This window comes from Conger conger, chromosome 6, assembly GCF_963514075.1.
Source record: "Conger conger chromosome 6, fConCon1.1, whole genome shotgun sequence".
NCBI classification, from domain to species: Eukaryota; Metazoa; Chordata; class Actinopteri; order Anguilliformes; family Congridae; genus Conger; species Conger conger.
In genome coordinates, this window is record NC_083765.1 from 58,196,537 (window position 1) to 58,211,641 (window position 15,105).

The window sequence follows — 15,105 nt, forward strand, 5'->3', positions numbered from 1 at the left end:
CTAGTAACCTCTGCACTCTGTCACCTGACTTTAAAAAGACAACTATAAATGTAGAACACAGCATTTAAATGCATACGTAGTTTATTACTTTGCATGCATTAAGATAAATAAAAATAATGATTATAAAATAATTATCGTTATTAATAAAAATAATGCAATACTTTAGACATACACAAATAACGTTGAGTTAAATGATGCATGCAATTAGGTTTTTCGACAATGGAGAATCAATTAGAATTTCCCTTTGAAAGGACAGGGGTTACTTATAGGTTTTGGCATCATGGTTACTACTGGGATTAATATTATTCTGGAACAATCTTGACACCACCAAGCCTTTAGTAAAGACCTGCAACAACAGGCATTCAGTACTTTAGTCTTCCAGTGCGCTTCCCTCCGCCACACTGCAGCCTCCAGCGACGCGCTGCTGTTTGTGCTCGAGTAACGAGCCCCGCGTCGGCACAGTGTTGTAGAGCCGGCTCGGTCGAGCCTCTCAAATCAAACAGAGGAGGCACTTAAGGCCGGCGGAGCCTCTGAGGGAAGTGGAGATGAGCCAAATCCCATTACCCGCGCTCCCCTGGTTCTGTGCCGCCGTGACCAGCGCGCGCGGGCAGATAACCTACATCGCGGGAGGGTAACCTACATTCGGGAGGCACAAAGGCTGCCCTGCCCCCCCCCTCTTGTGACACGCGGCCCCGGGCCCTTCACGGCCAGCTGGCTAATCGGGCACCGCGGCGTCGCACGCAGTCAGCTCCTCTGAGTCAGAGGTGCACTCTGGGCCGCGGGCGTTGGACCGCGTGGCATCCGGTCCGCCTTGGAACCGCACTCTGCCTCCGTTTGCATGGGGGAGGGGGGTTTGGCGGTTAGGTACCGCAGATTGAGAGCTTTTTACTCTTGGGAAATAAGGGAATGTTGAGTCATGGTCCTGCCGATTCTCTGGGCCTCTGCACTTCGTCATATAGAGATATTGGATACACCGACTGTGTGGTACATTTGACGCAAGGTTTAGCCTATGTACTAGCGGAGCCTTACAATTGATCCAATTGGCTAAATCAAGTGTTTGGAAGAAACGGGAAACATGTCTTCCAGAGCCAAGGTTCAGGCTAGCTGCTGGAGGCTACTACACACAGGAATAGCACAGCTCTGGCATAGCTGAATGGTGCTATATCTGCCAAGTGGTCGTGTTATAATGAAACAACGCTGTAACGGTCATACCTTTCCATTGGTGCTCGGAGTATTCTCCCCATCGTGGTTGATTTCTACCGATCCGTCAAGCAGTGCCTTCTTCAAGCTGTGCTGCTCTCTCAGATATGCCAGCTGCAATGAAAATCAGATGTTTTTTTGTTTTTCTTTCATTTCAAAATATAAATATATAAATGCAAAAGTCTAATCATATTTATGTCTGGTAGTATATGGTTGCCATTTTGACATACAGAACTTTCAGATCTGTAGCACTTGCAAAATTTGCAAAAATTTCACAAGCCCCTTTCCTCCCCATGAAGCAAACCCACAACATTGGCCACTGCTGTCCGCAGCTAGCCAGCCCGCACCACAAGCAGTCTCTTCCCGGCAGAGCCCAGCAGGAAGACGGCGCTGGCCCATTGTGGCCACGATGCCATGCTGCGGTTTGGGCTCAGATGTGCCACACTGGCACGGCATCAGGAAGCCAACGGGGCCCGAGACTCTCGATCTGTGCCAGGGGGTTATGCTGGCTTTTGCTACAGCCGATAGCTTAATCAATGTAGAGGTTTTTAAACAAGTCTAGACTCCTCCCTCATATTTCCCTGAACAAAATGAACAGTTCAGTGGTTTAGTTTCAATGATCAAGTGCCCACAATTTCAGCAGTGAGGTCTCCACTGATTTCACCAGTTATAAATTATACTTCATGTAAAAATCCTGCCCAAAGGGAATTATGCATTATATACAACATTAGTTTACTCAGCACTAAAGATTTAAAAAATCATTGGTTGTAAATATGGGACATTTATTCTTCAGGGCAAACACAGGCTATTATTCAGACAGTCATCCCTCAACCAACATTAAAAGGGTGTAATTAAGAGCTTTCAACAACTCACTGCAGGTCAGGGTTTACAGCTGTGGCTGGGAAACACTGCATACTCAGAGGAGCCCCAGTGCTGTGCATTTGCACAATGGACAATGAGCAGGCCAGGGAGAAGATCAGGGCATTTCCCTGCCATCGCTTTTATGTGTACGTGTGTGTGTGTGTTTGTTCCAACATAACATTTAGATGAACTGTTCATTTTAATTATTCTATTAATGTTATTATAAAAACTGCTCTGGTCTCTTCCGGGCATGGACCTATTTATTTCTGTGTTCCATCTGAAAAGCATGTGTCCAATACACTGAGCTCATATGCTCCATGATCCAATAGGAGGAGGGGGGGGGGCAAGAGGAGACTACTGGATACTGCAGTGGTGAGCTGGGTTCACCAGAGATTAGCATTGGTAGCTAACAATTAATCAAGTGGCTGGCCAGCTTTTAGTAACATTAATTAGCTGCTGCATTATAAGCCAAACTAAATTCAGTTTTGTAGGTCAGCTGGCTAGCCGTGATAGCTCGGTCCCACTGGCCAGTACGAATGTTACTGCTTATATTTTCAGGAAATTCCACCAACTTATTTCCTCTCCTGGGTAGGGAGCTCATGCCTAAATCAGAAAGAATTCATGCGTTTGTGAGTAGGCTAATAGTTACAACAGACTAAAGCCACTGGTGTTATTAGCAGTAGCTAGCGTCACCATTAGCTAATGTTTCACTAAAGTTAGCCAACTAAATACAAACACAAGTAATGTCAGTTAAAGGGCTAGCTAAATGTCCTGTGTGTAAAGTGAGTACAAAAGCTGATGTTTTACTAATTATATTAGGTTTCTTAGCTCATTGCTATCAAGGCACACAGTCATCTGCAAAGAAGAGGAGGGGTTGAGAATGGGGTGTTGCAATTACATTTTTGTATGCAAACACGGGATCGAGAAATCCTGTACAGTACGCCTTTAAGTTATGATGCAAGCAGCGTATAGCTAAAGCATCAGCCAGTCTATCAGTTTGTGAAATGGCAAGTGTGCGAGGATCCACCGAGAAGTCAAACTACGTCTGTGTGCACGCCCTGATTTACGTGTGACGTGTGCTATCGCCACGCTAATGAAAAGGGGCCAAACGCGAAGGACCATTTACGCCAAGGGCACAAAGGCATGTCCGTTATAAGCACAAGAAGGAGAGTCCGGGAGAGAACATCGCCACCTCCCACCAGCATTTAAATACCCGTTCTCTGCAGATTCAGACAGGGTGACATCCTTAACCAACGCCTTGAGGACGTTTATAGCAACACATGCACTCACGGAGGATTCCGGATTTAAGGGTAAGCTGTTGATAGCTGAGCTCAATAATGCGGGTATTATTTTTGATTTGCAGCATTTTTTCTTTTGAAATAAATCCAGTTTGTGCTCAATGTTGATAACATTTTGATAAATAGAGAGATCGAGATTGATACATGAAACATGAAATACTATATATAAAACGTAATTCATCAAGTACATGCCTAGAAGACATCCATATAACTGTCAATCTTCTTAAATGAAAAAAAGAAGGCAATCATTTTAGTCACATGTCAAAGTCCATTAATCATTAGTTAATTATCCTTCAAAGATAACTTGAGATTCTAATAAATGTACATTTACGGCCCTAAAGGCCGAACACATCAGAAGCAGATGCAGTACACATGCCCCATGGCATCTGCTGCCTTTGCTTATAGGTCACTCCGGACAAGCGCATTTCAAAATGGCAAAAATAAAACATAAATCAACATATACAATACTACGCAAAAGTCTAAGGCACATGTTAAAAAGAAAATCCTAAATCGAAGACACTTTCAAAGGTAATGAACTGAATTTCGAAATTAAATAAACAAATTAGAGTAGTGAACGGTTAAAAACGAAATCAAATCAATGTTTCTTGTAACCAACCTTCAGCTTTAAAACTGCACCAGTTCTCTGCGGTACACGGTCCTGCAGTTTCTGCAGTTGCTTTCCTCTGGCTCCACAGACAGCCTCAAACAAGTATTTAACTGAACTGTGGTCTATTTCGTAATACTGTCATACTTTATTTCATGAAATACAATACTTTCACTAACATTTAACTTGAAAAATTAATGTCTGTAAATGTCAAATTTGCACTTTTCTGCTGACAAACTAAGGCAGAAAACAAAAAAATAGTGCCCAAGACTTTTGCACAGTACTGTTTTTGCCAGGTACTGACTTGTGTAATCTGTGCAGACGGGTAAATGACTGATGGACATTCTGTACAGAACCAGCTGTAGACACAATAGAATGCTCAAGGTGCACTTTCTGAGCACAAACAGGAGAAGTTGGAGGGACTGCGATTCACCGTCTTCTACTTAAATAAACTCCCTGAACTGGATGGGCCTGATGGGCCAGCCCGTAATCCAGGGACGTAGCGCGTCTCCCGGGTAACCGAGTGCGGTTGCAATCGTTATTGACAGCGCTCGCGCGCGCGTTGAGTTCCTGGGAACCGAGAAGAAAAACAGCGCGATTCCCCTTCTGGCGAGGCGTACCTCTTTCTGAGAAGACGTGAGCTGTTCCTCCAGCGCGCTGCAGCGCTCCAGGGCGATCCGCAGTCTCTCCCTGACCTGAGGAGACGGTTACGGGGGTACGTGGGGAACACAAGGAGGGAGGAACTTTAAAACAGCCATATCCTGATATCCTGAACTGAAGGTACACATGCAAAAGGCACCTTATTCAATCAATCAAAATGCATATAGCATATTTCATAACAGAAAGCAACTCAATGCAAGTAGTAGAAAGACAAGGATTACAATAAAATATGGACACGTTTTTTTCTTAGTCATTTCATGTTTCTATGTTTCTGAGGTCGGGTGTTACAGATGCAGGGTGCATCGATTATTACACTCAAACGGTCTTTTAACAGTTCAGCGCACACTGCACAGTACAGTGACACTGGCAGGTACTGGACGGTTGTGAACAGAAGGCGGTCTGGTTGGCATGGGGCACCTTCTCGTCCAGGGCCTTGTGGTGCTCGAACAGAGACTTGAGGGCCTTGAGCACCTCCACCTCGCTGGACACGCCGGCGGGGGACTGGGCCTGCCGCTTCACCACCGTCATGCGCAGGGAGCGCTCGTGCCGAGAGACCAGGCACTCCAGGTGCTCCAGCAGCAGCTGCACAGAGACAGGGGAGGAGAGAGTCTCAACACACGCAGTACAAAAGTACACACACACACACACACACACACACACCTGCTCAACACACGCAGTACAAAAGTACACACACACACACACACACACACACACACACACACACCTGCTCAACACACGCAGTACAAAAGTACACACACACACACACACACACACACACACACACACGCAGTACAAATGTACACACACACACACCTGCTCAACACACGCAGTACAAAAGTACACACACACACACATACCTGCTCAACACACGCAGTACAAAAGTACACAAACACACACACACACACCTGCTCAACACACGCAGTACAAAAGTACACACACACACACACCTGCTCAACACATGCAGTACAAAAGTACACACACACACACACACACACACACACACACACACCTGCTGAACACACGCAGTACAAAAGTACACACACACACACACACAACCTGCTGAACACACGCAGTACAAAAGTACACACACACACACACCTACAAAAGTACACACGCATACACATACATACACACATGCTCAGTATACAGTGCATCCGGAAAGTATTAGCGCTTCACTTTTCCAACATTTTGTTATGTTACAGCCTTATTCCAAAATGGAATAAATTCATTTTTTTCCTCAAAATTCTACAGACAACACCCCATAATGACAACATGAAAGAAGGGTTTTTTTATATATATATATATATATATATTTTTTTTTGCAGATTTATTAAAAATAAAAAAACTAAGAAATCACATGTACATAAGTATTCACAGCCTTTGTCATGAAGCTCAAAATTGAGCTCAGGTGCATCCTGTTTCCACTGATCAACCTTGAGATGTTTCTACAGCTTAATTGGAGTCCACCTGTGGTAAATTCAGTTGATTGGACATGATTTGGAAAGGCACACACCTGTCTATATAAGGTCCCACAGTTGACAGTGCATGTCGGAGCACAAACTAAGCATGAAGTCAAAGGAATTGTCTGTAGACCTCCGAGACAGGATTGTCTCGAGGCACAAATCTGGGGAAGGGTACAGAAAAGTTTCTGCTGCTTTGAAGGTCTCAATGAGCACAGTGGCCTCCATCATCCGTAAATGGAAGAAGTTCGGAACCACCAGGACTCTTCCTAGAGCTGGCCGCCCGTCCAAACTGTGCAATCAGGGGAGAAGGGCCTTAGTCAGGGAGGTGACCAAGAACCCGATGGTCACTCTGTCAGAGCTCCAGTGTTCCTCTGTGGAGAGAGGAGAACCTTCCAGAAGGACAACCATCTCTGCAGCAATCCACCAATCAGGCCTGTATGGTAGAGTGGCCAGACGGAAGCCACTCCTTAGTAAAAGGCACATGGCAGCCCGCCTGGAGTTTGCCAAAAGGCACCTGAAGGACTCTCAGACTCTCAGAAACAAAATTCTCTGGTCTGATGAGACAAAGATTGAACTCTTTGGCGTGAATGCCAGGCGTCATGTTTGGAGGAAACCAGGCACCGCTCATCACCTGGCCAATACCATCCCTACAGTGAAGCATGGTGGTGGCAGCATCATGCTGTGGGGATGTTTTTCAGTGGCAGGAACTGGGAGACTAGTCAGGATTGAGGGAAAGATGAATGCAGCAATGTACAGAGACATCCTGGATGAAAACCTGCTCCAGAGCGCTCTTGACCTCAGACTGGGGCGACGGTTTATCTTTCAGCAGGACAACGACCAAGCCAAGCACACAGCCAAGATATCAGAGGAGTGGCTTCAGGACAACTCTGTGAATGTCCTTGAGTGGCCCAGCCAGATCCCAGACTCTCTGGAGAGATCTGAAAATGGCTGTGCACCAACGCTCCCCATCCAACCTGATGGAGCTTGAGAGGTGCTGCAAAGAGGAATGGGCGAAACTGCCCAAAGATAGGTGTGCCAAGCTTGAGGCATCATATTCAAAAAGACTTGAGGCTGTAATTGCTACCAAAGGTGCATCAACAAAGTATTGATCAAAGGCTGTGAATACTTATGTACATGTGATTTCTTAGTTTTATTTTTAATAAATTTGCAAAAAAAGTTCTTTCATGTTGTCATTATGGGGTGTTGTGAGTAGAACTTTGAGGAAAAAAATGAATTTATTCCATTTCGGAATAAGGCTGTAAAATAACAAAATGTGGGAAAAGTGAAGCGATGTGAATACTTTCCGGATGCACTGTACATGTACGTACACACAGGCGAATGTACACACAGGCGTATGTATGCACGCGTGCACGCACACACACGCGCATAGAAGTACACACAAAGCAAGGAGGAACTTCAGCCGCACAGCAACATTCTTTCAAAAACACGACATACTGTAAGACATTTATAACTGCTACACCTGTGTACCAAACAAGCCAGGTGACATTGACACATGACGGAGCCAGTAACTGCCTTGTCAACAAGACGCTGTCAAATATTCCAGAGGCGCTATGAAACTAGGCCAAGGTTATGACCAAGACATACAGTATAGCAGCAGTCCTGGCAAGGTATGCTTTTGTTCGTTCTGGCTTACTCGTCAGAGCTAGCTAACATTTGTGAATTAGCTTTGTAATTAAGAAAAAAGTCAATCATAACACCCTGCCACATTTTTGCAGTAAGAAACATCGCAGTTGGATCAAGGACGCCTTAGCAAAGCAAGGCAAATGTTCCGTGCCTGATGTCAAAACGGAACATTTCCTTATACGTTACTAGGGCTCGAGCTGGCAAATTGCCGGAGAGATTTTTTCCCAGAACGCCGACTCCCGTTCTCACACACAGATGGCCCGGAACCAGTGAAGCTCCGGAACGTGGCCAGGTAAGGCCCTGCCTGCGAAAAGGCTTGTAGTGTTTAGCCAGGTCACTATCCACAGCGAATACACATACACTTGGATATATAGTCATAAAATTATCCATGGATAGTGGCGTCTCGCTAACCTAAGACAGTTAACACTAACCAGCATCAGCATTTTTGGATGAATTTGCAATGCTTATGAGGACGCAGTTCTTAAGAAAGCGTCACTGAGTCTGACACAGGACCCTTCATAATGGCTTTCCTTGGAACGTTCCGGAAAATAAACCAGGACGTTATAAAGGAAATCAAATTCTTATTAAAAACACTGCCACACAATGTACTTAAATGAACTTGTGGAAGCGCTTTCCTTTGCCACATGTTGCTGAGCTCCCACTGCACTGAAACAGATGTTGTGCTGGCTGATAGGAGGGGGATTACACTGCATTCTGAACCAAAGGCAGGGCCGTCTGTGTCTCGGCGGAGCTGGGGTGTGTGTGTGTGTGTGTGTGTGTGTGCGCATGTGTGTGTGAGAGAGCAAGAGTGTGTGTATGAGAGCGAGTGTGTGCGTGTGTGTGTGTGTGTGTGTATATGAGAGTGAGCGAATGTGTGTATGAGAGAGCGAGAGCAAGTGGGTGTGTGAGTGCGTGTGTATGAAAGCGAGCAAATGTGAGAGGGTGTGTGTGTGAGAATATGCCTGCCCTGGTTTCTTTTGTGCTAGGTAACTAGTGCTACTATCTTCACACCTGGCTCCCAGGTAAAGGGAGGGCGGACACACCTGGCTCCCAGGTAAAGGGAGGGCGGACAACCAGTAGTTGCTGATCCCTGAGGTACCGCCCCCCCTGGACCAGCACACAGGGCCTGAGAGGAGCAGCTCTGTGGGGCTTATGGCCGTCCTGCAGAAGTGTTTCAGTAGGTCAGCAGGGCCAGAGTCCCAGGGGGATTAACCCACTGCCTCTGGACCTGCGTGTGCTCTCTGCCACCATCCGCTCAGGAGCAGCCTAATCTCCACTAGTAGAACAGAGAAGCATCTCACACGCACACGCGCAGAGAGACACGCGCAGAGAGACACGCGCAGAGAGACACGCGCAGAGAAACACGCGCAGAGAAACACGCGCACACACAGACACAGTGAGAGACACACAGACACAGTGAGAGAGACACACAGACACAGTGAGAGAGACACACAGACACAGTGAGAGAGACACAGACACAGTGAGAGAGACACACAGACACAGTGAGAGAGACACACAGACACAGTGAGAGACACACAGACACAGTGAGAGAGACACACAGACACAGTGAGAGACACACAGACACAGTGAGAGAGACACACAGACACAGTGAGAGACACACAGACACAGTGAGAGAGACACACAGACACAGTGAGAGAGACACACAGACACAGTGAGAGAGACACACAGACACACACACACAGTGAGACACACAGTGAGAGAGACACACAGACACAGTGAGAGAGACACACAGACACAGTGAGAGAGACACACAGACACAGTGAGAGAGACACACAGACACAGTGAGAGAGACACACAGTGAGACACACACAGGCGCGCACACACACAGGCGCACGCACACACACACAGACACACACACAGGCACACACACAGGCACACACACAGGCACACACAGGCACACACACAGGCACACACACACACACACACACACTGAACAGCGCGTACGTATGCACACGATATCTCTGATGGCTCAAATCCAAATCCACCGCTCACGTCAAAGTCCAAAGTAAATAAGGCCAATTTGTGCAGGCACTGAGCCGGTTGAAGGATTCACTCAAAAACACGGGCAGCATTATCAAAAGAGACACACGCTGTACGACGGGAAGCAGAGCCAGGGAATAATTTCACACAAAAACGTACATTAATTATATTTATTTTTGGTCGGAAGCGCAGCGTATAACATACTGTGACGACATTCATCACATAAAATGAGAGGGTAGATCTACTTTAAACGGGCGTGAAGGTGCCGAGCAGCACTCCCTCTGAAGAGAAAGCGAGAGTGAAGAAGGCAGAGCCTCCTCCTCCATTCACAGGCCCCTGAGGGGTGATGTCATCCTGTCGCCTGATCACCAGGGACCGCCGTCTAATTATGACATCACCCGGCACCGCACAGCAGGGCAGCGCTGTGATTATCTGAAACCCAATCCCAATTAGCCTGCCACACATAACCAGTCCTGCGTCTGGGGCCGCAAGAGCACCGGCTGGGTGAACCAACAGCTGCAGGGTCAACGCGCTAAGACCACGGTGCTGTACATTACATTACACTTTTAGCAGACTGAGCAAGGTATTTTCCTGAATTGCTTCAGTATATATTCAGCTGTAATATATGGGAGTGTGGGGGGGGTGAGTGTGGGGGGGGAGTTTGAGTGGTGAGTGTGTGAGGGGGGGGGAGTGTGAGGGAGTGGTGTGTGTGAGGGGTGAGTGTGAGGGGGGTGAGTGTGAGGGGGTGTGTGTGAGGGGGTGTGTGTGAGGGGGTGTGTGTGAGGGGGTGTGTGTGAGGGGGGAGTGTGAGGAGGGAGTGTGAGGAGGGAGTGTGAGGAGGGAGTGTGAGGAGGGGTGAGTGTGAGGGAGTGGTGTGAGGGGTGTGTGTGAGGGGGGAGTGTGAGGAGGGGTGAGTGTGAGGGAGTGTGTGTGAGGGGGGAGTGTGAGGAGGGGTGTGTGAGGGAGTGGTGTGAGGGGTGTGTGTGAGGGGGGAGTGTGAGGGAGTGGTGTGTGTGAGGGGGGTGAGTGTGAGGGGGGGGAGTGTGAGGGAGTGGTGTGTGTGAGGGGGGAGTGTGAGGGAGTGGTGTGTGTGAGGGGGGTGAGTGCGAGGGAGTGGTGTGTGAGGGGTGAGTGTGAGGGGGGAGTGTGAAGGGTGTGTGTGAGGGGGGAGTGTGAGGGGTGTGTGTGAGGGGGGAGTGTGAGGGGTGTGTGTGAGGGGTGAGTGTGAGGGGGGAGTGTGAGGGGTGTGTGTGAGGGGGGAGTGTGAGGGAGTGGTGTGAGGGGTGAGGGTGAGGGAGTGGTGTGTGTGAGTGGTGTGAGGGAGTGGGGTGTGTGGGGGGGACGGCGGCGGGGGAGCCTCACCCTGGTGTTGTTCCTCTCGGCCTTCAGCTCGGAGATCTCCTCCTCCCGCTCCAGCAGCTGCTCCCTGCACATGTTCACCTCCTTAGTGAGCGCAGCAAACTCCTGGGGAGACGGGGAGAGAGGAGCGCAGGGGAATGAAAATGGAGGCCGCCTCTACGCAGCGTCAGCGTCCGTCCTCACAGCAGTGCGCACGGCTCCGCTGCTCGTGCGTCTCCGCCCCCGGCGTTACCACCCATCGTCCGCACACAAGATGGACGCACTCACAGTGCGCTCGAGACATGAACGATGGGTCTGGGATGGGGAAGACGCCAGCGACTCCTGCCAAAGTTATGAGGATCCTTATGTCACAGTCAGACGCTGAGGACAGCAGATGGCCGAGAGAGGAAGCTCATATGGCCAGCGTGTACAACAGGGAGAGATCGACACGGCTTTCATTCATTTCCACTCTGTCTTACACAGCGCCGGGGTCCAGGAGTTATACAACAGTCATATCGTGCCGGGATTCTTTCCTGTGACCTTAGGTTAATAACGGTAATAACAATCTAATGTGGAAACTGTAGGCCTAGTTCAGGCTGGTTATCTGTCTCAGACAATATTGGCTGAAGTCAAGGAAATCAAGCGAAGAAACCACAGCGTTATGCATGTATTTTTTCAACCTTAAAAATTCGTAAAACTAATAAATTACATATGCAACATTGCCAAATGATTTAAATAACATGCTCAACTGCAGCAGCAGTCACAAGTGCTTTCAGTTTAAAAAGAATCGATGGGCAGTTGCCGGCTGCCAGGAACAAATAGCCTCAGAGGAAAATACAATGATAGGCTGATGCATTTCATCGCTTAACTCAGTCCATCACAGACATGCTTTTTTGACTAACAGAACATGGTTAGTGACAGAGCATGCACAAATTGCATTACTACAATAAAATACTGTTTGTGCGTCTGTTTTTATTCCCATTGTTTCGGTTCAATATGTTGTACTGTAAAGAATATGTTGTTGTACATTGCCAGGTCTTAGTCTTAGAGGAAGTGCCTGTCGTCACTGACAACTTCACCGTAACGGGGAAGGAGTGCTCAGACTCAACGCTGTTGACCGGGCTGTCAAACATCCGACTGCCACAGCTGACGAGGTCTGGACTCCTGATCCAAGCGCATTCCAGAGTCTCAGCACATTGTTGCACTTTGTATCTCCAAGCATTTGGCAATATTGTTCAAACGCTTCGGCCTATACGAATAACACTAGGCTTCGTTAAGGCTGACAGTTACCGTTCAAAACTGTGGACAAACTATGGAAAGCACTAAAAACGGAGGAAACTGGGGGGAAAGGGAAAAAATGGCAAGAAATTGGAAAAATAACAGAACACCCACAACTTCTGTGACAAACACCCCGTTTAACTACAATACACAGAAAAAACAACCACGTTAATTCACTTTCTAATATCATACCATATTCAGAAGCAAAAGACCCTCCTGCCAAGTCTCTGCGTATTAAGAGATACAATGTACGATACAATGAGGTAACTGTTCAATGTAGGGCATCGCTTTCTAAAATATTTCAGTTATTTTCCCATTTTGGTTCAAAACAGGGTCAGGTCCCGAATGTCTCTGCAGGCGGCAGCAAAGGTCCTATGGAACGTGGCAGATAATTCATTATTTACCCACAGGGCATACTCTTAGCAGAGGGGGGGGAGCAGTACTACCCCAGCCCATAGAAAGAGCTCACAGAGGAAAAGGCAGCTTGGAAAGCAGCAAGTTTAATCTGCCTGATAAGGGGGGGGGGGGTTTGTGTGCTGCAGAAGCGCCAATGCGGGGCGGCACGTCCAGATAATGCGCTCCCAGCAGCGCCTCGCCCCACGGGCCGGCGTCCAATACTGTGCCAGCGCACAGAGGCCCCGGAGAGCCAGAGGGTCACACGTCACTGGGCCCGGCCTGGCCCGGCCCAGCCCGGCCCAGCCCAGCCCAGCCCAGCCCAGCCCTGCCCAGCCCTGCCCAGCTCAGCTCAGCTCAGCTCAGCTCAGCTCAGCTCAGCTCAGCCCCAGCTCAGCTCAGCCCAGCCCAGCCCAGCTCAGCTCAGCCCAGCTCAGCTCAGCTCAGCCCCAGCTCAGCTCAGCCCAGCCCAGCTCAGCTCAGCCCAGCTCAGCCCAGCTCAGCCCAGCGCTCCCATTCAGCCCTGCTCTGAACAGACTCCGGGAAGAGCAGCTGTGATTGGAATTAAGAAAAAAATAAACTACAATTATTTTAACAAAATTATATATAAAAACACAAGTAAATTATCTGACCGCAATCCTGACAGGCAAGTTCTTGAGAACATTGAGCCCCAGAAAACCCATTTTGGTTTAACACTCAACCCACCTGGTAAGGTTGAACATTTAAGGCAATTCATAAAAACAATTCCTCAAACTAAAAGCTATTTCTTTCTGAAGTACCCTTTAAGGCAGCATCATCCACGAATTAAAAAACGAAAAAGGCCCTTATGCAATGCCACGTTCTTCAAAGTCGGTGTGTTAGGCTTTACAGGGATGCTAACTGGCGCTCATTAAACCCCCTCCGTCTCCCCCCAGAGTTCACCCTCAACACTGCCCTCTAAAACCCAGGACAGGATCAAGGGAAAGCAGCTAGCCTTCTAAAAACGCTCGCTGTAAGACCTAACAGCGCCCTTCAAATTCCGTTACAGCACATCGCCGAATTTGACACATACATTTAAAAAGCTTTCTGCCATGGGAGCAAGCCTACAACTTTAGCTAGGCGCAGAGTACCTCCGTTTTACAACGTACAACTTCGACATTTTCGATTTGGACACGGGCTGAAGCCACATTTCCCCACGAGCGAGATGCAACGCATAATATCGCAGCCTCATAAGACTACTTAACCTGACAAGATAAGGAACTAACAGCTGTTTTGGTGATTAATAACTTTGGCTGTATTGCCTTAGGGAGCAACGCTGAGATTACTGCGTGCGAATGATTATTATTAAATGAAACGGGGAAAATGTACATAAATTATCCAGCCCGGTGCTGAAGTGTTACCAAACGCACTTGAGCGCTGCGTTAACCTCGGCTACATTTCCATAACATTATCTCCGCATGTATTCAGCTCATCCACTCAGCAACAACTCGTCCCGAGGAGCAGGTAGTTGACATTCTGAAGAGCCGAACACAGCGACGCGCGGCTTCAGATGCTAATCGCTCCTCGTCTGCCCCGCAGTCGAGCAGAGAGTACTTCTAATGGAAACATAATGGTTAGCCAGTGGCTCTCTGGATTGTGAAATGCGCGTTGGTTTCGGTGGGGGAGGGGCGGGGATTAAAGCCAGGCGACGCGGAAGCTCCCAGGAAGAGGACGAGGGGTAGCGGAGACGGTGGAGCGGGGCCGTCGCTTATTTCTGACTGAGGCCTGCTGCCAAAGTCACACGCTGAACGGCCATTCCCGCCATCTCCCCCACCCTGTCAATCCGCCTGCCGTTTAACACTGTCGCACACAGCCAGCGATGAGGCTTTCTTATGAGGGTAGGCTGCCAAGTACTCCAAAGGGTAAGGTGGGAAAAAAGATATTCCGTCCTCTTAAGGGAACAGCGCGCCTTAACTGCGGCGATGCTCACTTTCAAGACTAGCTTACAGGAGATGTACTGCATTTTCTAATGCGATAGTGGAGTAAGAATAACACAGGTGCGCAAACGGATTTGCAGTAATCGGGTATCATGTAACTGGCGGGGTACAATGCCACACTGACATCACTTAGGGAAGACGGAACCTAATTCGAGGTGAAAAGTTCACTCCCTTAACAGGGAAGCAAAGAGATTTAAACGAGGAGGAAATTGATGAGAAATTGAATATTTTAATTTTATGTTTTGTTTATTTAACCAAGCTAGTCTCACTGAGATTGAGATTAAAGGAGTAACATGGTGGTTGGATGTGACACTTTGTCAGTTGTCTTTTGGCAACAATAAAACAAATGCGCGTAAATTGAGTGGATTTTAAAACGTATTTTTCTAAGCCTAAATTTCCCACTATAAAAG

The 15,105-nt window shown here is 47.9% G+C and overlaps 1 protein-coding gene across 6 annotated transcripts in view; it reads right to left on the reverse strand.

Moving 5' to 3' along the window:
* ppfia1 (PTPRF interacting protein alpha 1) overlaps window positions 1-15,105 on the reverse strand; it is a 60,582-nt gene that overhangs the window by 30,610 nt on the left and 14,867 nt on the right. For all 6 annotated transcript variants that reach the window (XM_061244568.1, XM_061244572.1, XM_061244569.1 and 3 more), the window contains exons 3-6: window positions 11,094-11,195; window positions 5,041-5,205; window positions 4,584-4,658; window positions 1,213-1,314 (exon numbers count right to left, since the gene is read on the reverse strand). In XM_061244568.1, the coding sequence (XP_061100552.1) occupies window positions 1,213-1,314; window positions 4,584-4,658; window positions 5,041-5,205; window positions 11,094-11,195 (444 nt within the window). The remainder of the gene's footprint in view (window positions 1-1,212; window positions 1,315-4,583; window positions 4,659-5,040; window positions 5,206-11,093; window positions 11,196-15,105) is intronic.